This window comes from Trachurus trachurus (genome assembly GCF_905171665.1).
Source record: "Trachurus trachurus genome assembly, chromosome: 11".
Taxonomy (NCBI): Eukaryota; Metazoa; Chordata; class Actinopteri; order Carangiformes; family Carangidae; genus Trachurus; species Trachurus trachurus.
The window spans coordinates 15655593-15681085 of NC_139904.1; the positions used below are offsets into that span (position 1 = coordinate 15655593).

The 25493-nt window shown below is 42.6% G+C and overlaps 4 protein-coding genes across 5 annotated transcripts in view; all 4 read left to right on the plus strand.

Moving 5' to 3' along the window:
- Positions 1–1122: 1122 nt before the first annotated feature.
- hcn3 (hyperpolarization activated cyclic nucleotide-gated potassium channel 3) lies at positions 1123–8158 on the plus strand (the record flags this gene model as incomplete). Its single annotated transcript, XM_083981515.1, has 7 exons — positions 1123–1283; positions 3955–4384; positions 4479–4640; positions 5594–5812; positions 6363–6509; positions 7220–7460; positions 7956–8158. The coding sequence occupies exons 1-7, from the start codon at positions 1159–1161 to the stop codon at positions 8156–8158; spliced, it is 1527 nt and encodes a 508-aa protein (XP_083837641.1). The 5' UTR covers positions 1123–1158.
- Positions 8159–10108: 1950 nt separating this feature from the next.
- Positions 10109–14591, plus strand: ndufv1 (NADH:ubiquinone oxidoreductase core subunit V1). The gene is made up of 11 exons (XM_083981628.1): positions 10109–10189; positions 11226–11335; positions 11420–11502; positions 11719–11889; positions 12012–12195; positions 12469–12658; positions 12787–12999; positions 13246–13412; positions 13503–13584; positions 13696–13841; positions 14342–14591. Exons 2-11 carry the CDS (start codon positions 11231–11233, stop codon positions 14411–14413), a joined length of 1413 nt encoding a protein of 470 aa, XP_083837754.1. The 5' UTR covers positions 10109–10189; positions 11226–11230; the 3' UTR covers positions 14414–14591.
- A 441-nt stretch (positions 14592–15032) lies between these two features.
- LOC310993337 (uncharacterized protein) lies at positions 15033–17935 on the plus strand. The gene is made up of 5 exons (XM_083981660.1): positions 15033–15041; positions 15491–15637; positions 15782–15897; positions 16533–16676; positions 16787–17935. The coding sequence occupies exons 2-5, from the start codon at positions 15526–15528 to the stop codon at positions 17471–17473; spliced, it is 1059 nt and encodes a 352-aa protein (XP_083837786.1). The 5' UTR covers positions 15033–15041; positions 15491–15525; the 3' UTR covers positions 17474–17935.
- Positions 17936–19409: 1474 nt separating this feature from the next.
- kmt2ba (lysine (K)-specific methyltransferase 2Ba) overlaps positions 19410–25493 on the plus strand; it is a 32650-nt gene continuing 26566 nt past the window's right edge. For both annotated transcript variants that reach the window (XM_083981900.1, XM_083981901.1), the window contains exons 1-3: positions 19410–19783; positions 22665–24180; positions 24983–25149. In XM_083981900.1, the coding sequence (XP_083838026.1) occupies positions 19472–19783; positions 22665–24180; positions 24983–25149 (1995 nt within the window). In that variant the 5' untranslated portion in view covers positions 19410–19471. The remainder of the gene's footprint in view (positions 19784–22664; positions 24181–24982; positions 25150–25493) is intronic.

Consider the following 25493-nt stretch of genomic DNA (forward strand, 5'->3'; position numbering starts at 1 on the left):
TTGACGTTAACGTTACGTTTAATATGAAGGCGTGGGTGTAGGCCGATATTTCCTCTGAAACGGGGTCGAACAATATTAAAGTAATTCATCAGATTTTCTTCGCCTCTGACCCGGAGGCTGCCGGACCCGACCGAGCAACCTGACCTGCAGCTGCAGCGGAGCTCCGGGGGGCGGGAGGGCGCTCCGCTCCTACCGCAGGGAGGAGGAGGAGGAGGAGGAGGAGGAGGAGGAGAGGTGAGTGGTTAGTGGACGCAGTTATGCCAACAAGCCGATTATTGAAGGCTACTGAGCCCTCGCTGTCAATTTACGTCCGTCCTCTCATTGTCTAGCCGGGCGCGGACACACAGTGCATCTGAAGCTGGACTTGTTTTGTTTTATTTCGGCGGAGTGGAGCGGACTGCACGAGGCTGCATCCTCAGGGAAGTACTTTTTTAATGGACGTTGTAACTTTTTCATGGCTTTACATTGTGAGACGTGGAGTTGGAGAAGATACTTTTTGTAGACAAAGATAGAATCCTTGTGCTTCATGGTATTTTAATCTTCAGTGGTTCCACCTGAAGACATTTAGTCAGGCTTTGTTTTGAAACTTTATTGGAAGTGCAAAGTTTATCTGTTCTTTTGGAGAGTTGTCTATTGTCTTTACTTGGTATTTTATTCTGTAAAGGCAGTCAGCATTAAGGGCAGACATAAACTGGAAAATGGCATATGCAGTAAACTTTAAGTGAATTGTATCTTTATGTGAAGGCCCCAACAAAAGACCAGAGAGCACTTTTTTTTTTGCTTTGCTTTAAAGTTGAAAGTTAACCAATAACAATGACCAGCACGTCCAGGAGTATGGACATCCAGAAGGGTCTCACTGAAAGCCCAGGTCTCAAACCAGAGACCCCCAGGTATCGCAGCTGGAGCGGCCTTCGCTTCTCAAGATGGAAAACTTCTTCCCAGAAGGCAAGCCCCCCTACCACCCCGTCCCCGAAGGCAGAGAAGAAGAGCGAAGTGACCACGACGCTCTTCTCCCTGGTCCAGACTCACAATGATGACTACACCGCTGACCCCGATGGCCTGCTGGACATCCAAGGGGGGAGTGAAGCTTGTGAAGACGAAGACGAAGACGAGCCCCCGCAGGACCACTCCACCTACTTCCAGAGGCAGTTTGGCTCCATGCTGCAGCCGGGGGTCAACAAGTTCTCCCTGCGCATGTTTGGCAGTCATAAGGGTGTTGCTGCCGAACAGGCCAGGGTCAAGAGCTTTGGAGTGTGGATCATCCATCCCTACAGTGACTTCAGGTAATGATGAGTTTGGGTTTACTCTTAATCTAAGTGTTTGTGGGATTGATTTTTCACATTATTTCTGCAGGAGATGGACATAAATACAGAACGTGTCCAACTACATGTAACCTTTTCCCAACACAAACTCACTCAGTTTGTCATTGATCTTCCATAAATTGCCCATTGGCAGCAATGTTCATTCAGTCTTCGCCCGGCTGAGGCTGAAGAGTCTGTGGCTGAGTTCTCCGATCCGATTTTTCCAAGGACAGACTGCAGTGTACAACAGCTGATGTCATGGTTCCTCGCACATGATAAGGCGATGAAGGGATTTGATTAGTGATACAGTATATAGGACAAGATCATCTGGATTAATCATACCACTCCCTTGTGACTCCCTTTCTTCTTGTTCAGCAAGGAGGGGGAGAACTACATTCATTGATTCCAATAATGAAATGATTCAATCTAAAAAAAAGAAAACAATTCTTGCTATCGTTTTTTTTTCACTTTTCGAGGATTTAATTGTGTGTTCTGGGGTGGATCAACATCTTAGTAGTGATGACCGAGCTATCCGTCCATGTGCATGTGGTCACTAATGAAAGCCGCCAGCAAATTTAAACAATTTTTAAACATTCAGCCGATGCCAGACAGGGAGGATAAACCCCACGCTGAGGGATTATTGCCCATAAGAATCTCTATAATTCCAATCTTGCTCTATTATGTAATAATAAACAGACAGCTGAGGGGGGATTAACTGAAGGCCTGCTATCCTTAAACCTTATGCTCCATTTCCCCTTTGAAATGAGTGAGTCAGACCAGCACGTTTGAGGTGCTCAGCTTTCTTGTGTTGAGGTTAAGGTCAGATAACTAGTTTTGTGGATGGAATCCAGTGAAAGTTAGTTAAATAACTACATTTGTTGATCTCTAATAAATCTTTATACAGTGAATTGATAGGAAGTAAGTAGGTTTAGAGAGGGGGAATTATATGTATGATATACGATGAGAGCGTCTGGTCCGTGTTTTATCTGCTGGGCCACCACAGCGCCGCTCCTGTCAAATGTTTATTTTTAGTCGGTATCAATGTATGAAGTATTCAGGTTGTTAAGATAATAACTTGAAGTAACTTACCACGCTTTCACTCGTTCAAATATCACAACAGTACGATGAATGTCTTGAGAAATTTTCATGACGATCCTCCAGGAGTAGTTGAGATATTTTAGTCTGGACCATTGTGGTGGCTTTTCACTGACAACCTAATGTTGGTTCTTAGTTATTTATAACTTTTGCTGCTTTAATAAAGTAATCAGATTGAGTCCTGGATTTAGACTCAATGAAAAATGCTATTGAACAACTATATTTCTATTCCTGTTCCACTCCTAGTGTTTCTAATATCTTGACTAAAAGCTGCAGATATAGCAGATTACTCACTCATACACATACATACAGTGTGTGAATTTACTTCTAAGAAACAGCTGTACTGCCATGCAGAGCCTTTGATGCGGTTATTAGCAGCGTGCAACCACTAATCGGTTGCAACATGAGAGGAGATGATAAGTAGTCATGTAAACCAGCGTGGAGACACAGGGCAGGGATGCAAGAGATTGGTGGAGGGATAAACGTGAATGAGAAGGAGGAACTAATCTATCGGTTCCCGTGTCTTTACTCTGACCGCCTAAAGAAGGAGCTTGTTTTCTCACAGGGTTCAGGGTGCGATCGCCGAGCTGTGACGGTAATCAAAAATAGTCTGGTTCATCTTCTGTTACTGTGCCTCTGTAATGAGAAGAGAGACAGGGAGCAAGAGGGAGACTCAAGGTGATTGACACTTAATGGAAACATAGCTGTAAGGAAACCCACACCGTGCCCTCGTAGTGTATAACAAGACACTGGAGACTTCAGAAAAAATGGGACTTGTATGACGTGAAGCAGACGGCGACGAGTTCAGTGATGTATGGTGCAGACGTCTGGGCTGCGACACTCTGATGTCAGAACAAGTATCAACACGCACATCACACATCACAGGCCAGACTTCTCCACTGCTAGTGACCTCTTCTTTTCTACATTGTCTTTATGATAGCACACTGAGCCTGCTAAGGTAAACACCATGCATTTTTAATGAGAGGGGTTCTTCCTGTGACACAAGCTGTTATGAGAGAGCAAGGGTCACCACCACCACACTGTCCGCCTGAACGGATGAGTTTACTTGACCTTGTTCCTTGTTTCAAACACTCCAACTTTTACACCCTATGGAATTATCATGAAATCTGTATAATGATAAGGACTGAATGCATGTAACTTTTTTTTTTTACGAGGAGCACAGTGGCCCCTAACTTAAAATCTTAGGAACACAAGTAAAAAAAATATGGGGCATAAATCGTCTTGCAAAGCAAATATTCGCATTTCCGTTTCATTCATGATCCTCACACACATTGGCCTGACACCTGTAATGACAGAGATTCTTTGAGTATTTCACCAGTGTTAAAAAAAAAACCAGGTAAATTTACTGGTTGCACATGCGCAAGTAGATGAAACATTTACTTGGACTGTCTCAAATTTTAGGAGCAAAATGTCCCTATTTAGAAGCAGTCTGGAGCCCTGAGATGGCTATTGTCAGGTTTAAATCCACACTCTTTATCAAAATTGAGAACGCAACACAGCAGGAACTTTATTAACTTCAACTTTTTTTTCTGTTCAGGTTTTACTGGGACATTGTGATGCTCACGTTGATGATGAGTAACCTGGTGATTCTACCCTGGGGCATCACCTTCTTCGAGGACCAGAACACCATGCCCTGGATCACCTTCAACGTCCTGTCCGACACTCTCTTCCTCATGGACCTGGTTTTCAACTTCCGCACCGGCATCCTGGGGGAAGACAGCCACGTCATCTTGGACCCCAAGGAGATCCGCACGCAGTACCTCCGCACCTGGTTCGCAGTGGACTTCATCTCCTCCATTCCCGTTGATTACTTTTTCCTGATCGTTGACCTTGAGGCCCGGCACGAGTCGTCTGACGTGTACCGCACCGCACGTGCTCTCCGCATTGTGCGCTTCACAAAGATCCTCAGTCTGCTGCGTCTTCTCCGACTGTCCCGTCTCATCCGCTACATTCACCAGTGGGAAGAGGTAAAGAAAAGGGAGGGAGAGCATTTATCTGGAAATATTATGTCATATACTGTATAAATGTACATGTGAGAAATCCAATCTTTCTCTCTGACAGATTTTCCATATGACCTATGACCTGGCCAGTGCAGTGGTGCGTATAGTCAACTTGATTGGCATGATGCTGCTGTTGTGTCACTGGGATGGCTGCTTGACCTTTATGGTGCCGATGCTGCAGGACTTTCCTGCAGACTGCTGGGTATCCAAAAATAATATGGTGGTGAGTCCAGGTCACTGAAAATATAGTCAAGTATATAGAAATGTTATAATTAAAGGAATTGTTTGTGAAGATACAATTGTGAACTGCCTGTTGAATCTGAAGCTACAGGTGCTTATCAGTCACGTGACGTTCTTGTTGTGAGCGCCATCTTGGGTACCAACTGGGGACCTAGGCACAGCTATGATCATTAGACTGTATGGGCTTTGATGAAGGATGTCTTGGTCTTTATTTCTCCATAACCACAGACTAACTCTACATTATCCCGCTTATTAGACAGCTTATGAGTGAAATTATTAATTTCAGATGTAATGTTGATCAAAATACGACTTTTATCGATTTATTTAGCAAATCTGCAAGTCCAGTCACTTCTCTGCTGGTTTCCTCACCTATTGCCATAATCCCTATAGTCATAGCAGTAGGTTCATTACCTTTAATTGTCAGTGCAAGATGTTTTTAGATCTGACCTTTCCACGTTTCCCTCATCCAACTCATCAAATACACAATTCAACAACTCCAAAACACTCTCTCGTGGACAAGTTGTGACCTGCACATTCGCCCCGCTATAAAATAAGAGAGCGTTTTGGAGTTGTTGGATCATGTATTTAGTTTGATGAAGGAAAGGCGAAAATACCACACGCTGTGCAGAGCTCACATCTGCCCTGCCGATCTAAAAACTGATGCACCGACAATTAAAGGTAATGAACCTACTCCTAAAACTATAGGGATTATGGCAATAGGCAAATATCCCTTTAATCTTATCATCTAACTCTCAGGAAGAAAAGTGAATTTAGCTCCAAAAATGTCAGACTGCAACTGCAACTGCACCGACTTAAGACTTTGTTTATTTCCCTTTCTAATGATAACAAATCTATCATAATTCCAAGAAACTTAAAGGAAATTATTCTCTGAAGCCATGTATATTTTCAGTGTTGTCTTGTCCGTGTCCTTTTCAGAATGCTACATGGCACATACAGTACTCTTACGCCCTGTTTATGGCCATGAGTCACATGTTGTGTATAGGATACGGTGCCAACCCTCCAGAGGGCTTCAGTGACGTCTGGCTCACCATGGTCAGTATGGTTGTGGGGGCCACCTGCTACGCCATGTTCCTCGGCCACGCCACTACGCTGGTGCAGTCCTTGGACGCGTCACATCGGCAGTATCAGGAGAAGGTAAAGAAGTTTAACAAGCTCAAACCTCTTGACCCACAGCATCAGTTCTTTATGTGGATGATACGTCTCAACTTCCTCACGTGGATGCTAATGTGATTCTGGCTTTGAGGTATAATATATTACAACCATGTTTTATATCACAGGCTTGCTTCGTTGTCTGCATTTTATTCGTGGAAATTGTGCCAAATGCCTAGAGAATATGTGTATTATCTAATGGATTTTGTGGCCCTGCTGTGACCCTTTCTGGGGGATTTTCACAAGATAAAGCAGAGCGGATGATAGACCAGTGGCGGCACCTTTGGTTTGGATCACTGTTTGCTAATGCCCATTACAAATGAGTTTGTAATCCACTTAAAACTGGGAAAAAGCCTGCGAAACAAATAGAATGAATGTGTAATTATTGTGCGTACTAAGGAGTAATTCAGATGGTACACATGGTACAAAATATGACTAATTGTGACATTTGACATTTGTCCCGTTTAATTTCCGTTGTATCCTCATGTAAGTCAAATCCCCATGTGTTTTGTACATGTGTTTTTTTTTTTTGTAGTATAAACAAGTGGAGCAGTACATGTCATTCCATAAACTGCCAGCAGATGTAAGACAGAGGATCCATGATTATTACGAGCAGCGATTCCAGGGCAAGATGTTTGACGAGGACAGCATCCTCGGAGAGCTGAGTGATCCACTCAAGGAGGTGTGTTAATTAACACTTCGAGTTCTCTTTGTGTTCCTTCCTTTGTCTCTGTTTCTATCTTATTTACACGTGCCTGCTTAAATGTAGGTCTGGTCAGTAAGGTTAAAATACTTATAGGCCTGATTTATTTTAACCCTTTTTTTTAGGTGAGTGGTAGAAAATTACAAATATTTCCATTTAATTTTCTGCAGTTTTTCAGGCAGAAATTCCCTACTAAATAAGTTTTTTTTTCTGCATTTTTGCCTCTATTAGATAGGACAGTGGAGGTATGACAGGACAATGACAATGAAAGACAATGGGGGGAACAGACACACAATAAATGATCCTCACCAGCCCATGTGGGATGTTTTCTCTAACCTCTCACCCACCAGAACGACCCCAAATTGTTCCACATTTTCAGCAAGTTTCAGTTGATGTGAGAATCCACTGCCTTTCCTTGTCATATTCAATCATAAGCTGAATCTTACTCTCTGCCAAAACTAAACATTTCATACTGTCACCTTTGATTTTGGCAGTTGTGATGACCATTTTTCACTATTTTTCTTACAGACTAAATGATACATAAAAAAAACCCCAGCAAATATGATAACAAAAGTGACTGTTTGTTGCAGTCTTAGTTTTGACCAAACCTCCAAACAATCCTAGTTGTTGTAATGTCTCTTTAACGTTTACTAAATGTTTTCTCTCCTCTCCTTCTCCCCACCATGCAGGAGATAGTCAGCTATAACTGCCGTGGGCTCGTAGCCAACATGCCACTGTTTGCCAACACTGACCCTCATTTTGTGACAGTGATCCTGACCAAGTTGCGTTTCGAAGTCTTCCAACCCGCAGACCTGATCATACGAGAAGGAACTCTGGGTCGGAAAATGTACTTCATCCAGCACGGCACCGTCACTGTGATCCCACGCGGCAGTAGGGAGATTCAACTCAGCGATGGGGCCTATTTTGGGGGTAAATCATATATCACTCACTTCAACCTTCAGACAGCTCCCCATCAAATCTATAAGAGGCTCTGTGGTGCTGCTTCCGCCTGTTAAAAGCTGCCTCTGACCCCCTTTTCACTTCACTGCAGCTGCTAGTGTCCCAAATGTATTACTCAACTTTTATTTCTTGTATTATGCATAATGCTTTATATGTAAGGCTTTAAATTCTGATTATTTCCTTAATCTGGTTGTAACTTTTTTTCAGTTAACCAGTTAATTAAATGCTTGTTCCATCTAGAAATGTTAGAAAATAGGCTATTATATTGAAAACAAAGTGACATGACAGCCAAAAATGTCTGTACATTCTTGATAGACTAGCATTTCAATTAATAGCAAATGTAAATATTGTAATTATCAAAGTAGTTAATTTTTGCTTTAAAGATAAACAATTAAGCAACTAAAGAGTTATGGCTTACTGTGCATGGATTAAATGGTGAAACTGACTTCCTCGGTCTGTTTTCAGAGATCTGCCTGCTGACCCAGGGCCGACGCACAGCCACAGTGAGGGCAGACACCTACTGTCGTCTTTACTCCCTGAGCGTGGACAGTTTCAACGAGGTGCTGGAGGAGCATCCTCTGATGAGGCGGGCGTTTGAGAGCGTAGCTGTGGACCGCCTGGGACGGGTCGCTCGCAGACCCAGTTACATACCTCCTCCAACAGAGTGACATCTTGAGCACCAACAGAGAGAGAGAGAGACTGGTGGAAAAAATGGATTTGTCACACTTTGACTGAACTTGACCAAAAAGAAGAACAAAGACAGAAACAAAGAAATGTGAATTTTATAGATTGTTGCTGACTTTAATGCTCAGTGGTGGACAACTGGATGAAGACCCTCGGTTTTATTTATTAACATATTTTTTTCTGTACTTTTTTTAAAAATACTTTACCTTAGGTTAATTAATATTATTACAGATATCAAATGAATCTACAGATCATTTTGGGTCAGATATTTTGACATATTATTTTAGATCCTTTATATTATTTACAAACTGTATGAACATTGAAAATAAAATAATCTTCAGTTTTCATCTTTTGGTGTCATGTGCAACCAACTCTGGCTTCTCTGAATGTAAATACTGCTTTAAGAATAATTTTTTTCAGTTGCCTGTGTGTTTTCTGAGCCTGAAGTTTCATTATCCCTCACATCAGTCATACATACAGCGTGATGGAGGCACACAGCACAGCAGCACCAGCTGGACAATATCACCGGGCGTTATGTAGCTCTGATTCAAATGATCCCTCAGGCCTGCAGGTTGCATCAAGTGAGGGTTAATACCAATGTCCACTGTGGATAAGCTGCTGTGATGTAATAGCTCTAATACAGAGACACGTATACATCACTGTATAAATTTACTACATTTAGACGACGCCACGAGAAGGCGTTTATTGCATAATATTGCAAAGGTCATGTGAAAACCTTTGCATCTCTGCTTTAAAGTTAGCCTCACTTTACTTATCTATCTGTTTTCATTTGTGCATAGACTAAATCAGATGCTGATTTACAAACTACAGTCTAATTTATATATAGACCAACAGAAAGATAAATATTGCTGACCTTTTTCATGGCAGATATTTTGACCTGGGTAACATTAATGATTTAGTTCTGTTGAAGTGTCCTGACTGACAGAATGAGCCAGTCTGCACATTAAACTGTAATTAAAGAGATTAATTGCACCTGTGCTTGGTCTATGACAAAAAAAGTCTTTACTGCAAATAAGATTTTATTCTAAGATCCAACATACAGTTCCTATGTTGCTCCCCAACATAGGAAATGGACAGTCTATAGTTTTTATTGTCAGATTATTTTAACACAAAGAGATCAAATGTCAACAAAGCATCCAGAAATAATATCATCATATTAAGGTTATAAATTAATTTTCATTTGATCAAGTGAAATAAGGGCAAAAATCACAAATCACTATCAACAGTAAGAACAGATTCTATTCATCGATTACTCTATCAACACATAATATCACTTAAAACCTAAGGTTTACAGAAACACAGTGTAAGAAGTAATTAACACATTAATTTGTCATGCTAATGTAAATGTTTCTAAACTTGAACACTACTTATTTATGCATTTGTTTATTTGAACAGGGACAGTGCACACTCTCAGCCTACCAGAATTAGCTCAAGCTAATTTCTTAGGTCCCTCAGCAGGAAACAGAAAACATATCTGCTAAGACAAACAGAAAACAACATTGCATTGCTACAGCAATGCCGTTTCACATGATTAAACATAACTGTGACAATACAATTACAATGATAAGACAATAATAACAAGAAGATTACACTACATTAAAAGTCCAGGGTTTGTCCAGGTATAAATCTGCATTCAATTATTATTTAATGCATTAATCATTAGAATCACACTAAGGCAAATATTGGAATAAATTGATCACACACACACACACGCGCGCACACGCACGCACGCACGCACACACACACACACACACACACACACACACACACACACACACACACACACACACACACACACACACACACATTTTAGTTATGAAATAAATATTTTCTTTAAAGCAGAGGGGGCGGTTCACAGTCATGTTGTGCAACCACTAGTATTTTTAAATAACCCTCCTCTCCTCCTCCTCCTCGTTGTGTTGTTGGTGACTGCGTCCGGGCCGCGTGCGCGTCTACTTCCGGTCGATATTTCATAAACTCTGGACGTAGAAAAGGTAAACCGGGAACGGGTCCGTTTGCTGACTTTTTATCAAACCTTGCGTCTTGTCATTGTTTTTATTGCAAGAGCTGATATAAGCCCGTTGATCTCTGTGTGAGATGTGCATGTTCCGCTGTGAATCCGCCGCTTTTATGTTGACATTACAAGGTTAACCGGTAGCTAACTCGGCTAGGCTAGGCTAGGCTAGCAGTGGCTAACTGAGCATGGAGGTCAGTGTGTACTCTTCTCACTGCGCCTAAACCACATACAGAAGCTCAAATATATCTGTAGCCGTTAAGTTGATTTGTAAGTGTTTTTCTGATCTGAAATGTTAGAGCTGCATGAGTATTGGGGTTTATTAAACATCGCACGCACTCGACTTTGTTAGCCAACCCCAAACCTCTCTCATAACAACATCACAGCTGAAGTTACACAAGGCTCCTGTCAAAGCTTTTTTACTAATTTAACTCCTAATAGAGATACAGTATCTATTTTGTCTGATGATCACCACCAAATGTGAGAGGGTTAATTTGGTGCTCGTTGCCTTCTATTGAGTTGTCATGATGCAAAAGAAAGTGACATTGCAAAAGCAGAACTTGAGTTTTGGGTTGTTGGTTTTCCAGTTTCTGATTTTGCTTTCCTGAAGATTGTTAATGTGAGAAAAGCTCTTTGGGATCACTGATCAAAAGATTTACGATTTTTTTTAAAGGAAACATTATGCCACGATCCCCGTTGTAAAGCTTATTCCTTCTGCTGTTAAATACTTTATTTATTATGTCACATTTGACAGCCACACAACCACTGTTCCTGAGTGACAACTAGGCTAATCATTTATTATAGAAGCTGATGTGCTATCATATAACATTGTTATGCTGTGATATCCCACAGTTAATCAGTGTTACATGATCAATCATGTGCATGAGCATGTTTGCACCTGCAGTAGTTCCTGCCTGGGCTGTAAACATGAAAAGGGAAAAGTCACTGTGTGTTAGCTAATCTGAATTGCATGGCCCCATTCCATCTTTTGACTGTACTGTCTGTCCTCCCTGCAGGAAGGATGCTGTCCCTGTCTCGGGCTGTAGTGAGCGGGGTGGTACGAGCCCCAGCTGCTATCAGTCAAGGCGGGGTGACTGCCATTACCCGATTTAACAGCACAGCTCAGGTAATTTATTTGAAACTGACACAAATTAACTGCATGGTTGCTTTTAATGTCATTCACATTTTTCCTTTGCTATTTTTTTTCCAGAGTGCTCCCAAGAAAACAACGTTTGGACCTTTGGCAGATGAGGACAGAATATTCACAAATCTTTACGGCCGTCATGACTGGAGGTAACACCATGGATATTATTTTTGTGTGCTCTGTAATATCTTAAAAATAATATGCATATTGCTTTATTTAAGGCTTTGTTTCGTATAATAACAAGCAGAGCTGTAGAAGTAAAAGAAAAAATCCAGTTATGCATGTTCTGACAAGGATCTTTGTCTGACTGCAACTTTATCAATAAAACACAGCTGTGTCCTCACCTACTCATATTTATACTTCAGGCTGAAGGGAGCTTTGAAGCGTGGTGACTGGTACAAAACCAAGGAGATCCTTCTCAAGGGAGTCGACTGGATCATCAATGAGATCAAGGTCTCCGGTCTGCGTGGCAGAGGCGGTGCTGGTTTCCCTACTGGCATGAAGTGGAGCTTCATGAACAAGCCCAGTGATGGCAGGTCAGTGGGGAGACTGACAGAAGCGCCTACACTTCCTCTGTTCAGTTTGGACCTCCAATACAGTGGCTGGCTACTCTTGGGGAAATTATCCAATTCAACTCACTTCTTATCTCTTTCCTCAGGCCGAAGTATCTGGTGGTGAATGCAGATGAGGGCGAGCCTGGCACCTGTAAGGACCGGGAGATCATGAGGAACGACCCCCACAAGCTGGTGGAGGGCTGTCTGGTGGCTGGACGGGCCATGGGGGCACGTGCTGCTTACATCTATATCAGAGGAGAGTTTTATAATGAGTCATCAAACCTGCAGGTAAGAATGGAGTAAAAATTACTTTGCATATTTTACTCGATATATTTGTCATAGATTACCAATCAGTTTTTGGACAAAGAAGTTAAAAATATCACCCTTGTGTTTTACACTATTCCAAATTTCTAAATACACTCCGTTGAGTTTTTAAATAGAAAGCGTGAGGGCAAAGTTGTTGCCTTTATCACAAAAATTGGAACATAATTCAATACATTTCATTCTTATTTGAATATAAGATGTCTAATAAGTATTTCATTTTCAATATCTGTCCCTCAGGTTGCTATCAATGAGGCCTATGCTGCTGGGCTGATTGGAAGGGACGCCTGTGGCACGGGTTATGACTTTGATGTGTTTGTGATGCGTGGCGCCGGGGCATATATCTGTGGAGAGGAGACCGCTCTTATCGAGTCCCTGGAGGGAAAGCAGGGGAAGCCCCGCCTGAAGCCCCCGTTTCCTGCTGATGTTGGTGAGTTCCAGTCGACAGTCAGGAGTGGAAAATATATCTTATTCATCCTATTGCATTTTCACATTTGCAGTATTTACTTAAATCCATCAGTAATTACAGTGTGCTTTATTTTTCCTCCTATTTTGCAGGTGTGTTTGGTTGCCCGACAACTGTTGCCAATGTGGAGACTGTAGCCGTGGCACCCAGCATCTGTCGCCGTGGAGGCACATGGTTTCTGGGCTTTGGCAGAGAGAGAAACTCTGGCACAAAGCTCTTCAACATCTCTGGCCATGTTAACACCCCCTGCACAGTTGAGGAGGAGATGTCGATCCCTCTGAAAGACCTCATCGAGAGGCATGCAGGTACAGGACAACAATATTGCAGTGGTCCTACTCGACTCAAATTGACTAAACTGAAACCAACTAACTTAAAATTTGTGAATAGAGTGTTTCTTTAACATGTTTTATCATTATTTTTTCATTATTTGCAATAAATTGAAAATGTGAAACCAGGGCAAAGGGTCACGTATGCACATTGTTTTTCTATCTGCATGTGTTTCCTGTTGTTGCCTGTTTTTTACTTAATCAAATCAAACATCTGTCCTGTAGGTGGAGTGCGTGGTGGGTGGGACAACCTGCTCTGTGTAATCCCTGGTGGCTCCTCAACACCCCTCATCCCCAAAAGTGTGTGTGAAGACGTGCTGATGGACTTTGACGGTCTCGTTCAAGCTCAGACTGGCCTGGGCACAGCTGCTCTTATTGTCATGGACAAATCGGTAAGTTTGTCCCCCTCTGCAGCGTAACTCATCATGCATGTAGAAATTGGAAAACATCTGTTACATCGGTGGACACATTGTTTTTTGCAGACTGACGTTATTAGAGCCATTGCACGCCTGATTGAGTTCTACAAACATGAGAGCTGCGGCCAGTGCACACCATGCAGAGAAGGTAAGGGCTGCTTCGGTGTCACTTTATATGTGGTACGTGTTAACCTTGGTGTGGTCTGTGTCAGGGTTTTTCAATGTCCCTTTTTTTTCTAATTTTCCTTTCTTTCTGTAGGAGTGGACTGGATGAACAACATGATGTGGCGTTTTGTCCGTGGTGATGCAAAGGCAGCAGAGATCGACATGATCTGGGAGATCAGTAAGCAGATTGAGGGACACACTATCTGTGCCCTGGGAGACGGTGCAGCATGGCCAGTGCAGGTAACCACATTTACTCTCATCATGTTTTTGCATTACAGGCAAGGTTTGTGATGCTTATTGCTCATTGAATTATCCAGAGTTGCATTCAAAGTTTTGATTAGAGACCTTTCTACTGCAGATAGTATACTTAAAGGACATTTGTACCTCATGCAACCCCATTTCAAAAAAGCTGAACTATCCCTTTTAAGATTACCATAGAATTTTAACCGCACGTCTCCAGCCAAGTGACAAAAACTAAATATAATTTCATGAAGTTTTATGTTTCATGAAGGAGAGATATATTACTTGCTGTTGTATTGAACTGCATTAGATTATACGAGTTGTAAATATGCAGCGTAAACACAGAACTGCGAACCATTACCGCAAAGAAATGTAGCTGAGGTCCTTTATGCCATGTTTATTCAGGGATTAACACCTCCACTGCCTTTTTGTCAGGAAAAACATGTTGTTAATTAAATCTGGATTAATTTCTCTTCGTGTTCTCCTTTCTGTGTCCACAGGGACTGATCAGGCACTTCAGGCCTGTAATGGAAAGCCGAATTGCTGAATTCCAGCAGCAGGCCAGGGCTTAAATGGCTCCTTGAACTCCTCAAACTCCTTCTTCTGCCTCACATGACCTTAACCCCATGCCTGTGTCACTGACAAATTATTTAAAAAAAGATAATGTGCCGTCTTATCACCTCATCATCAAGTTTTTTCATTGATGTGTCTGCCTTGTCCGGTTTACCAATAAAGTTCTATGAACCATAATGTTTTTTATGTGTATATTCATTTGCTGGGTTGTATGTGTAGAGTAAAATGGAAAGGCATTATATAGCAGTCATATTTTGTTTTTTAAAATTGGTAGTTTTCAATTTAAAATAATTTTATTATTCAATATACAGTACCATAGGTGGCACATATTATGGCCACGGATAACATGGATATAAATCATTCATAAAATAAGCGTTTGTTTCCTCTAGAGGAGACAGTCATGGTGTAAGAATCTGTAGAGTTACAAAATGACACAAAGAATGGGTTCACCCAGAGCCACCATGTAAAATAGTATCTATTTTGGTCTTCAGATAAGACAATGCAGTGGTGGTGCGTCCCAGACAAAGCTGAGCTCTCATAATCTCGCGATAACTCCATCGCTTGCCCCGGTCACGTGATGTGGGCAGGCCGTTCTCCGCGGCTTCATTTCAGCGGAGGAGTCGAGCGGTAAGAAATGGTTCCCTCCTTTGAATTGTTTACAAAAACTTGAATCAAATTTACTCTCGATTCCTTGCACGGACTGAGTCACGAAGCACACAGATGAAACACCGAAGGAAGCACGAGCGAATTAAAATAAATAAAAAATACATGAGCACGATCACTTCGCTTGTAGTTGCAGCTGTGCATGTCGACCAGCGGGTCCTGCATCCATCCCTCTGTCAGCTAGCTGCAGGCCTAACGTGTTTTGTTTTTATTTCATTATTTGCATGCATGAAGTATATTAAGTCACGTTATGTTGAATTATTTAGCCTAAACATGCTGACACTTTATAGACTGGTTAATCTGACATTGCTCTGTTGTCGGTTCAGCTATTAATGCGTGGGTCAGTGTGTACATAGCCTACATATATCTATGCATGCATGTGTATACAACAACAGTGTGCTCCTGTGTTACAGCTCCGTGCGGCTGGGTAGTGCGTGGAAGCATCAGCATGGAAATGTTAAAGATAGAGCAGGTCATTGTTGGGAGTGAGATGAAATCCACCTCAGCGGAGATCAAGTCTGAACCTGTGGTCACACCTGTGGTTACACCTCTGCAGGCCTGTAAGATGTCATATACTATACAGTTCATAAATGATATGATGCTGGGAACCTAGAAGCCCTTTGATATACTGCAGTTATGTGATCTATTCCCATCACTTAGTCTGAGCCGGTCATCTAGCCACCTGTCATCTCCCTGTGATCCAGATCAGCATGAGAGTCTGCAGTGTTTCCAGTGCTTCATCACCTTCTCCGACCCCAGAGCTAAGGAGAGGCACATGAGGAAGAGTCATCGAGACCAGTACAAGAAGCATCTGCAGCAGGTAGGGCAAAGCCTCAGTTCACGTGAGGTTACTTGTGATTATTAGGGCCACAATTAGAGATGTGAACATTTATAATAATATGGTTTGTGTGAATGGGTAGACTATTTTTCCATAAAGCAAATTCATGGTTTTAGTAACTTTAGTAACTTTTTGTTTTGATCCTATAAAGATTAGTCAAAGTTTGGAGTTATAACTGAGACATATAATGTACTGTATGGGACATTTTACATTTACATGCATTTACTGTTATTATCTATCTATCTATCTATCTATCTATCTATCTATCTATCTATCTATCTATCTATCTATCTATCTATCTATCTATCTATCTATCTATCGAAGATATTTCACGAGTGCAAATCCTTTTCTGAATTACTAAAATAAAAGGCTTTTCTCATCTGCAGTTTTCTGTGAGAATATCTGTAATGTATCTGTCAGGCTCAAGTATGGATAAACATTTTGTACATAATTTAGTTTTTCACACATAATATCATTTTTTTTTCTCATCTTTTTTTGAGAATGGAGATGTGATTTGGTTTGACTTTGAGGGGAAAAAAGCACTTTCTTTTCAACAAAAGAGCAAAAATCTTCTTGAGTCTCTATTTCACACAGTTCCTGCTCATTATTTTTTGCAGATGAATACAGTCTTTACTTGTTATAAGTGTGACAAGAGCTACACTGTGTCTGAGGAGCTCACTGAGCACCAGGCCTCCCACAACACAGAGGAGAAGCCCTTCCACTGCCCTTACTGTCGGAAAAGCTTCCAGACCTTCACTGAGGTGAGGACACAGCAGGCCGCATGTGGAAAGCCTGTTTTGTATAGATTGGTTTAAAAAATGATAAAACAGTTGCTCTCTGTCTTTACTGAGTATGTCATGTCTCACTGCAGCTGACCAAACACAGACGGAAGAAGTGCATAGAGCGGCGGTGTCCCTGTAGGGACTGTGGTGCCTTGTTCCCCAGTCCTTCACGACTTCGCAGCCATCGCATCACTGTGCACCCGAGCCGGCCTATAGTGGCCGATGACGTCAACACCTACCAGTGTTGCAAATGTGGTCACGGGTTCAAGACAGAAGAGGAGCTGCTGCAGCACCAGGAGAAGTTTGCTGCTGATCTAAACTGTGGCATTAAGCTGCCAGGAAAAAAACGTGGCAGGAAACCCAAGAAGCCAGCTGAGGGAGAAATATCTGACGGCAAGAAGACTGAACATCAAGAAGAGTTAGTGAGATGCAAAGCGTACGATGGCTCTCCTATAGAGGGAAGCCCCTCCACCGAGCTGCAACCAGAGCTTAAGATCCCTTGTCCTGAAGGGAATTGTGACCTCATATTCCCGTCTGTCGAAGCCCTGCGGGCACACAAGAGGGAGGCGCATATGCTTCTCCCTAGCACAGGTCACACATGTACAGAGTGTGATGAGAGCTTCTCCCGGGCCGATCAGCTCAGAGCGCACATCTCCAAGTGTCACCGCTTTGGATACACCTGCCCTACCTGTGGAAAGATCTTTCTACGGGAGAGTGTCCTAAAAGTCCACAGGAACATCCACATTAAAGAAGAGGACGTAGAAGAAAAAAGATAATATATGGGAAAAAGACTGAAACTTCATCCTCCCAAATGATTGTCAGAGCATTTCTTATCATATTCTGTTTAGTGAAGGAGGAACATTTAAATGTGGATGTAAAACATCCAAAGGTGACAGTTTTAGAAGCCAGGTGATGCAACACAATTGAATTAAGGAGGTTATTTCTGGAACGTTGGTTTTGCATTGCTTTTAGAAGGACAACCCACACTTGTGAATACATTTCTGTACATAGTTATGATTTATGTCCACTTCCACTGAAATTGTGTCATAAGGCCCTCTTTGCTGCCCATATTACCTCTGTTGTACCTGAAGTGTTTTATACTCACTGTAGAGCAACTATCTTATTCTCCCTCGCGTCTGGGAGTGTTTTGTATTTAACTGTATTGTTTTATTTTCAGATAAAGTCTTAAAGGTGACAATTATGGGGAGAATTTACAGTGAATCCTAAACAAAGTTAAATCCAAAATCTATCTGAACCAGTGTAGGATTCTGTATGACACATGAAATAATGATCTTATTTTTCTTCCAAAAAGTAAATGATTATTGCATTAAACAATATTTAAATCTCTGCTGTATTTTTGTTTGTCATGTTAATACACGTTACTTAGTTTTTCTCCATTTTGAGTTTAACCTATATAAACTCTGAGCTATAGTCAAGTCTATTCAAATGTTTTTAACCCTAAGAAGTTGATAACACATTTCACTAAAAATTTAACCTATTGGCAATACTGACATTATTGACAGCAATGATTATCAGTGATTATAGTTGTTAATATCCAAACAAACTTTGAAACTTTTATTTGTATGTTTAACTGCTGCTCAGAGAAAAATAATTAATTAAGCAATTAATTGTGTGACACATAAAATATTTTGAAAAATCAGTTTTTTATTTATGGTATAATCATTGGACGTTTTTTGTTTTTTTTACACACATATACGTTCAATTTACCCAGAAAGAACGATGACCGGATGAATGAGAATATCCATATACATACATAATAAAAGAAGGGGAAGACAATATATAAATAAAATAAAGTAAAATAATATGAGAGATAAGAGATTATATAATATATATTAATATAAGAGATAAGTCAAAGCACATTTCAGGACAGTTAGATGAGGACGTTCACAGTCATAGGCCAGTAGATGTAGATAAGAGATGTACAGTAAACATTGCAAAGTGTCTGGAGGTTGTAAGTAAAGGTCCTCTACATGTAGAAGGAACGGACTAATTAGTGTTAAATTCAGAGCCGGCCCAAGGCATAAGCGAACTAAGCACCTGCTTGGTGCCCCGTGACTATTGGGGCCCCCCCAAAAGGCAAGAAACTTTTTAAAATGTAGTGCGTAACTTTTGTTGATCCTTAGAGAAACACTGCATAATTACAAAAAAATTATTAAATTATTGTTGCATTTCAAATTGTTGTTGCACTTTTCCATTGCAGTATATTTAAAACCAAAAATTTTAAAAAGCAGATTATGTGTTTACAGTAAATGCATTGTCTGTTGGTTTATTTTGTTGACATTCAGTATCCCAGTACTATATCAATTTGAAGATTAAATGTAAATCAATTTGGTGGCATTTCAGAATAAAAACCATATAGATGGGTAAAAAACCTGCCAGGATATGATGATTCGCAATGACAGAGTAAAAAATGTAATAGTATTATTGGCAGTAATAGAGGGCACCAAAATAAAGATTTTGCTTAGGGCCCCATGGAGGCTTGGACCGGCCCTGGAAAAAAAAAAGGAGGGGGTGGGGGGTCACCATAGACTGAAAGGGGGGCACCTGGAGGCAATGAAAGCGGATTTAACATAAGCGAAGTCGCCCAGTGTGTAGAAGTGGGGTCGCTCTTCCGCGGCGAAGTTCGTTTTCCCATGATGCCCCTGTGGCTGCTCTCTATCTGGCGCCTTCGCCTCGGCGGTCCATCTTGCCTCCCACATCGCTGCAGTCAGTCTCCCTCCGCCAGCGCGCCGTCCGTGTTGTTGTAGTAAATAATGGCGGCATCGGGAGGCGGATTATCATCTCCCGCTACCGTGGCGGGGTTGAGCACTTTAGCGCCGGCCCGGGCTCGATTCCCGGGCCGGCCGTGCTCGGCTCGCAGCAGGCTGCGGTCGGAGAAACGAACCAGACGCGGAAGGCTGGGCTCGGACAACGGGGAGCTGGCTGCCGGAGGGCCCAGGCCCGTGAACATCGGCCTCGCGTTGAGCGAAGACCCGGCGCTGCTGCGTCTTCTCGGGGCGGCGGAGAAGCACAGGCGGCAGAGAGATGCGGGCTTCGACTCCAGCAGCAGCAGCAACAGTGAGGAGGTGAGCAATAAGCTAACACACAGCACGTCAGCCGGGATTTGGTAACAATAGTGCCGCTAAAAGCCAGTTTGTTGAAGAAGAAAGACATTTAAAACGTTTTGTTTTGATATGCACTTAAAGTGTTAAAGCTAACGTGGAGCTAGTTCGCGGTAACTTGGGTTGCAAACACTGAATAAAGCAGCACCACTGCAGCTACAACAGGGGGGCTGGTGGTGGTGATGGTGGTGGGTGAACATTTACAGTCTGTTTGCTTCTGCAGGCTCTCAGGAAATCATTGTGTGTTTAGAAATTGGCTCCAAGTTGTAACAATCAACGCGCACACACTGATCAGTGTCTGTCCAGCTGAGTTTGCTGCAAAGGGGGGGATTTATTAGGCGGAAACTTTAGCGGTGCTGTGAAAGCCATGGATGCGTTTTTCTTTTTGTTTTGTTGTGGAAACCAGGAGATGTCTCTTTTGTTTTGTTTGGTTGGTTGCTCGGTCATCCCAACTTGACACATTTCCGTGCAGTTGAAGTTCCCACCCTGCGCTGCTGACATCCACATGCCGCTAATCCTCTTGTCGTAGACCAAACGTCGGTGCTGCTGCTGATAACCCGGGGACAGCAGCACTGCGAGCTGTCAGCTGACCGCTGCTTGTTGTGGACGTCGGCTCAACGTGGAGAGTGAGAGGGAAAAGAAAAAAGAGAGAGGCAGAGATATTACCGAGCCTTTATGTATGGATGGATCATACTCTCGAAAAAAACCCATTGTCCTTTGTCCTGATGGTTCGTTTTGCAGATATAAATCACTCACTCTCATTACTGAGGTGACATTTAATAACGAAGGTAATGAGAAAACTGGTTGTACCATCTTTACTGTCATGCTAGAAGTCTGTCTAATTCAAAGAAAATGTAGATTTCCGTGTCAATACTTTTGCATTTAGTTTGTTGTTGCAACAATCATCCTGCAGCTTTAATAGATTATTGTACATTATTTCAAGTTTTGTATGAGAAAGTGCAAGGGCCCTAAGGGTGAAATCCGCACATTATTGTACAGTTATGTAGACCTAGGTAATAGCTCCTGTTATGTAATGTTTTATTTTGTTTTTTCACTTTATTTGAATATTAAAAATGACTAGATTGCACTGGTCCAATGTTAAAACATGGACTAATAGAGCTGTATTTCTGTATTTTTTATTTCGTTAGCACCATGCACCGCGCTTTGCTCTCTTGGAAAAAGCTGAACTCTAATACTTCAATAACTAATATTTTAATTATTCATTAATCAATTAATCTTTGAAATATAATTATGAAAGAAAACCCACAACAAGTTCTCAGAGTCTTCAAATTAGCTGTTTTATTTCCCCCCAAACAGTGGTCAGGTTCAGAAAGATAGCACATGTTCATCTTTGCAACCAGTAAATTGATGACCAATCATTGCTACAGTCATTCATAAATAATACAACACTAATATCACACTACAGACAGAAGTGACTCAGATGTGTCAGTATGTGTTCACATTATTTCTCCATAGAGGCCAGTGCTGGATGTAGGCTATCATTCACTTCTACGGTGGTATAGTGTACTTGCACTTCTAGCAGCAGCTGGGCAGGTGGATGCTGATAATGATATGATGCCAAATTGGATCTGATATTATTAAATCTCCAGCACAGCGTCTGACATCAGTCGGGCTTCACTGATGCAATCCCTTTAGTGTGGACTGTAACAGAGTCACATGGCTCAATGCTAAAGCTTGTGGCTGATGCTCAACTGTCACTTATTTGCCACACACTCACTTGTTCTGCAGTGAGGGGAGTTAGTTTCTTCTCTGACGAATCTACAGAGTCGCAGTTTTGCGTGTGAAGATGAAGATGGATGTGAGTAATTGGAGAGCCAGTTGAATTGTGTGAAGTGTGTGCTGTAGTGGGCAGTCTTTGTGCCTGAGGTAGACAGGTGCTTCAATTAGAAGAGGCTGGAAGCACGAGTGTTGTTCTTTAACTTTGAGTTTATATTTTCCATAAGTGGCTGTATTGAAATGTTTAACAGGAGAATTAAGGTATGCTATAATGTGCCTTTTTTTTTTAAATTTCACTAAATAAAACTTAATGACTGTGGGATTGCAGAAGATTGCACCGCATTCAAATTATTTTATCTCACTGGAAAAAAGTTCCACATGTGCAGACAGATGGTTGCACCAACTGAAAACCTGCTGTTATTTCTCATAGCTCATGCTCATAGAAAACGAGATCAGTTTCACAGTGTTGTCTGAGCGGAGAGCAGAGCAGATGCTGAGCCACACAGTCTCAGTGGGGATAATACCTAATAACCAAATGATGAAGTGGGTGAGAAATTATGAAAATTCTTTAGTGAAAATGCCAAAATACTTTTTTTTTTTTTTCTGTTTGAGTTGCATAGTGCCGGCAGTAGGTCTGGGTGTAATTTATGATCAACTGCCTCTGTGTCAGTGCTCACAGCTGCTTTGCTAAACTGGGAGTTTGCTGATCTGAATCTAATACATTGACTGTTAGATAACAACCTCAAACAACCCCACGTCGTCAAATGAGCTGAACTATCACTTTAAGTTGTGCGTCCTCGCCATATCATCACGACAGAAAGTAGGTAACAGCTCGGTGGTAGTGATCCTCCCACGCTGCGGAAACCTGAGCACCTGCTGCACCCGTTCATTATCATTGTTTGGAAAGATAAGTAGGCAGGCAGTTAATTGTTTCTCTGTCAGTTCATTTAGCATTTTCACATCAACTCTCTATTTTGTATTATATATGTTACCGATTCTTTTGTGTCCATTTTCATTATGTCATACAAGAATTTATTGCAAATAAAAGTTTGGATATGATTGACTTGGTGTTCAACAATCAATTCAAATGTTTTCTCTGTTTCTTCAGGAGGAAGATTTCACTGGATTTGGGACCACAGCAGTTCGTCCACAGAAAACTTCTGGCGCTGTTCCTCGGTCTCTGTCGCTCAGCCAATCGAGGTCTCCCCGATCTTCAGATCATTCTCCAGAGACAAAACCTCTCATTGGAAAAATTATACCCAAGACCTCAAAATCAGCTCTAATTGGGAAAATTGTACCGAGGGTTCCTAAAGAAGGCCAGGGTGCCAAAGAGAACCAAGCAGAAGACAAAGAAATACCCAAGATGGTCATTAAACTGCATGGCAGGCAGGTAGCTCTCACTGCAAGAGGCAGACGCACGGACGAGCCGGCCTCAGGTAGACGGAGCAGTAAAAAATCAATTGACTTTATAAGGAAAGCAGGACGAACGGCCGACTCGGGCAACTCGCGAAACCAAACAGCCGCTACCTCAGCAGGTGGCACCAGGCGGAATAAGCTGGTGAGCACTGTGACAGCAGTCAAGGGCACAGTAAAAGCTTCCAAGGTCAAAGAACGAGGCGAGGTGTCGGAGGACTCGGACACGGACCAATCGCAGCCTCGGAGCTCCGCGAAACAAATGAAGAGCTTTCGATTCGGGCACACGAGGCGCGCGTCTCAAGCAGTCACGCTGTCGTTTACGTCCTCTCACAAACGGCAGAGGAGGAGAACGGGTAAGGGGATGGGCGCCTCTCCTGAGGCCGGGACCGAGGCCGGGGCTCAGAGCGGAGAGGAGGCGGCGATGCCCCTCGAGTGCAAAGCCGAAAGTTCCCCGCAGAAACGGCCGAACAAACGGCACCAACGCAGGTCTTTGTTCGGCCACAAGCGGAAAGCGAAATCGGAGAATAAAGGTCCAAAAATCAGTCGAAATCGCACCCGGCGTGTGTTTTACACCTACGTGACGGAGCCCGTTCCAGGCGAACCGACGCAGGACGGGCAGCAGCTTCAAGGTCAGAGCGCGACCCCAGCGGAGGGGGTTTCTGAAGCTCAACAGACCGCCAACAGCTCCTCCGCTCCCGTGATGAGCGCCCGGTCCTCTCGTGTTATTAAAACTCCAAAGAGGTTCTTGGACGAGGAGATGATTCCCTTTCCAAAGGGTCCTCTGTCGTCGTGGCTGAAGAGTCAGCAGAAAGAGGACGGAAAAGCGAGCGCCGCATCGCCTCACGAGTCGGGTCACGACGGGAACTCGTTACAGTCGAATTCTGACACTTTGTCGGCTCTCGACAGCCCGTCTGCCGTCGCAAAGTTTCCTTCAAAGGCCAGTCCGGGCACGAGCCACCTGGAGATCTACAAGAACCTCAAAAAACTGACCTTGAAAGTGGCGGAGAAGAAGAAAGGCCAGTGTGACGCTCAGGGGGATTATACACAACAAGGCGACGGCGTGACCTCTCATGTCAGGAAGAGGAAAAGGTCGAAGATCATGATGGAGGAGATGGAGTCTCCTGGCGTCGTGAGGAAACTGGCGGTGGTGGTGAACGCTGACGTGGAGGTGCCCTCTAAAACGCCACTGTGGGACGCCGGCAACAATAGTAAGGATTACTTTTTCCTTCCTTTATGTTTAAATATTTATGAAGATTTCTGGGTCTGAGAAATTCTGCAATGTTTTTTAATATCATGGAAATTGCCAGGAGATCATTTAACACTGTTTGCTCCACTGTTGTTAACCCTCCTGTTGCCCTCCTGTTGTCCTCCTGGGTCAAGGAAGAAAGGAAGGACAAAGGGAAAGATGGGAGGAAAGAAGGAAGGGAAAAGGGAAGGAAAGATAGAAGGCGGGAGGGAACAGATTGGGTCAATCGGGTCAAAAAGGAAGGAAGAAGTAAGGATGAAGGGAAGGAAGGGAGGGAGGGAGGAAGGGAGGGAAAAAGGAAGGAAATATGGAGGGAGGGAACAGATTCGATCAAGGAAGGAAGAAGGGGGGAATGAAGGAAGGAAGGGAGGGAAAAAGGATTGTGGAAAGAAGGAAGGGAGAAAGGAAGGAAAGAAAGATGGAGGGAGAGAACAGATTTGTTCAAGGAAGGGAGAGGAATGAAGGGAGGGAAAAAGGATTGTGGAAAGAAGGAAGGGAGGAAGGAAAGAAAGATGGAGGGAGAGAACAGATTTGTTCAAGGAAGGGAGAGGAAGGAAGGAAGGGAGGGAGGGAAAAAGTATTGTGGAAAGAAGGAAGGGAGAAAGGAAGGATGGAGGAAGGAAGGAAACAGATTGGGTCAATTTGACCCAGAAGGACGACAGGAGGGTTAAGTTCAAAGGAGAGTATTTGGAAGCGCTCCTACGGTTACGGGGTTGTGCATCAGCTGACCAGATTTGCTTTTTTATTCATGATATTTGTCACAGATCAAGCAGGAAGCGTGACGGGGGAGAGTCAGGAGGCTTTAGAAGTCAGCGGGCCGAGCCATCGAATTGGTCTCAGCGGAGCTAATAAGAGGATGCTCCACCTTCTGAAGAAAGCCAAAGTCCAGCTCATAAAAATTGACCAACAGAAGCAGCTCAAGTTGTCACAGGTAAAAACAAATCCAGGATCTATGGTGAAGAAGGAAAGATTCTGTGGTGTTACACGTTGCTGAAATAATTGAAAACAAGATATTTGAGGATGACACATTGAGCTCTGGAAAACTGTGATGGGAACTTTTCACAATATTCTGACATTTTATTGACAAAACAACTATTTGGTTGATTGTAATTCACTGAATAATCTACTGTGGAAAAGAAAAAGTGAATTGCAGTGCTAATGATTTCACACAAGACCTTAAAAGTGGGAGACTTGGTTATTAATCTAGAGAGGTAAAGTAACACAGTGATGTTGCAGCAGGATGTCTCATATGAAACCTTTGTTTTTTATTCTTTC

Coding starts and splice junctions, on each gene's coding strand:
- LOC310993337 (XM_083981660.1), top strand. CDS start 15,526: ATGGAAATGTTAAAGATAGAGCAGGTCATTGTTGGGAGTGAGATGAAA. Junction 15,898..16,532: donor ACAAGAAGCATCTGCAGCAG/GTAGGGCAAAGC, acceptor TATTTTTTGCAG/ATGAATACAGTCTTTACTTG. Junction 16,677..16,786: donor GCTTCCAGACCTTCACTGAG/GTGAGGACACAG, acceptor GTCTCACTGCAG/CTGACCAAACACAGACGGAA.
- ndufv1 (XM_083981628.1), top strand. CDS start 11,231: ATGCTGTCCCTGTCTCGGGCTGTAGTGAGCGGGGTGGTACGAGCCCCA. Junction 11,503..11,718: donor TACGGCCGTCATGACTGGAG/GTAACACCATGG, acceptor TTTATACTTCAG/GCTGAAGGGAGCTTTGAAGC. Junction 12,659..12,786: donor CCCGTTTCCTGCTGATGTTG/GTGAGTTCCAGT, acceptor CCTATTTTGCAG/GTGTGTTTGGTTGCCCGACA.